General features: G+C 53.4%; 1 protein-coding gene across 1 annotated transcript in view; it reads left to right on the top strand.

The window, feature by feature from the left end:
* Nucleotides 1-6: 6 nt before the first annotated feature.
* The window catches only part of LOC106537249 (paired mesoderm homeobox protein 1), a 9694-nt gene continuing 8182 nt past the window's right edge, over nucleotides 7-1518 (top strand). The window contains exon 1 of the mRNA XM_014034636.1: nucleotides 7-709. Coding sequence (XP_013890090.1) covers nucleotides 463-709 — 247 coding nt within the window. The 5' untranslated portion in view covers nucleotides 7-462. The remainder of the gene's footprint in view (nucleotides 710-1518) is intronic.

Below are 1518 nucleotides of genomic sequence, written 5' to 3'. Positions count from 1 at the left end.
TGTGTGTGTGTGTGTGTGTGTGTGTGTGTGTGTGAGACAGAGGTGGGCGGGGCCGTCCTGCCTCCTCCTGGTGCCGCTCAGAACTCCGCGCGCACTCGGAGTTCTGCACATCTGGCCATCATCATCCTCAGCAGCAGCAGCTCGTCCGACTCGGATCTGACTGGACCAGAACCCGGACACCGAACCTGTGGACAGAACCTGTGGACCGAACCTGTGGACAGAACCTGCGGACAACTTTGTTCTTCATCTTCTTCTTTGAGTTCCTCAGAGTTCCGGACCTGCAGAACTCCGCGGAGGTTCCCGAGGCTCTCCGCCGGATGGATCGGGGGTCCCGGCTCTGATCGGAACCTGGTTCGAACCCACCGCGGCGGTTCTGGATGCAGACAGACCCTCGTGCTTTGGTTCCGGGGACGCAGCTCGAGCTCGACTCTCCTCCTCTTCCTCACCGCTCCGCGCTGCGCCATGACTTCCAGCTACGCGCACGTTCTGGACCGGCAGGGCTCGATACCGAACCGCCTGGAGAACCCCATCACGTCGAACCTGGACCAGCTCCAGGCCAAGAAGAACTTCTCCGTCAGCCACCTGCTGGACCTGGAGGAGGCCGGGGAGATGGTGGGCGCGCAGGCCGACGACAGCGTCGGGGAGGCCGGCAGGAGCATGCTGGAGTCCCCGGGGCTGACCAGCGGGAGCGACACCACCCAGCAGGACAGTAAGTCCGGCCGAACCGGGTCTGGACCGGGCCAGGGACTCATAGAGCTGAACGCAGTCATTTTCACAGAACAAAGTAAACATTTCATGAAACAATTAGAAAAATAATAATTGAGAGTTTGATGAAACATTCAACGGTTTTAAAAGGTTCAGATTATAATCTGACCAACAGAATATTATAATCTGGATTATTTAAGGGTCTCTGCATTAAAAACCTCTTCAATAAATTCCAGTAATGCCGCTTCAAGCTCTATCAGACAAAGANCTCTTGGACCTGCTGAGGTTCTGCAGGGTTCTCTGTGACGTCATCAAAGTGTCGGCCTCAAACTGGACTCATTTGTTTTCATTAACGCGGCTGCGCGTGCGGGGCGCGTGAGAGGAGGTGCTGCTCCTCCGTCAGAGCATCAAACAGACGGACCTCCTCCTCCTCCTCCTTTAATCACTGCTTTGTTTTTGTTTTGTTTTGTTTTAATTGGGGTGAAACCAGGGGGCGGAGTCACGTGGTTAATTTCCAGTTCAGTCCAATCAGCGCGCAGCTGAAGCCTCCGATCAGCTGATTAAAGACCTGACTCCATCACTTCTGGTTCCGTCCAGTTCGGACCGGAAGTTCTGTTTAAACCCGAACTTGTTCTCTAATTGGTTTTGGCGGAAGAACTAATGACGTAATGAACTAATTGTTTAATGAACTAACTCATTAAGTCATTAAAGGATGACGTCATACCTGCAGCTGCTGACACTCACAGATGTTCCTCACATCTGGACTCAGATCTGATCCAGAGTCAGACCAGATCCGTTTTCATCTGAAGAAAC

This window comes from Austrofundulus limnaeus, unplaced genomic scaffold (assembly GCF_001266775.1).
Source record: "Austrofundulus limnaeus strain Quisiro unplaced genomic scaffold, Austrofundulus_limnaeus-1.0 Scaffold2201, whole genome shotgun sequence".
Taxonomy (NCBI): Eukaryota; Metazoa; Chordata; class Actinopteri; order Cyprinodontiformes; family Rivulidae; genus Austrofundulus; species Austrofundulus limnaeus.
The sequence above is the reverse complement of the archived record's forward strand: the minus strand, read 5'-3'. Positions and strand labels throughout refer to the sequence as shown.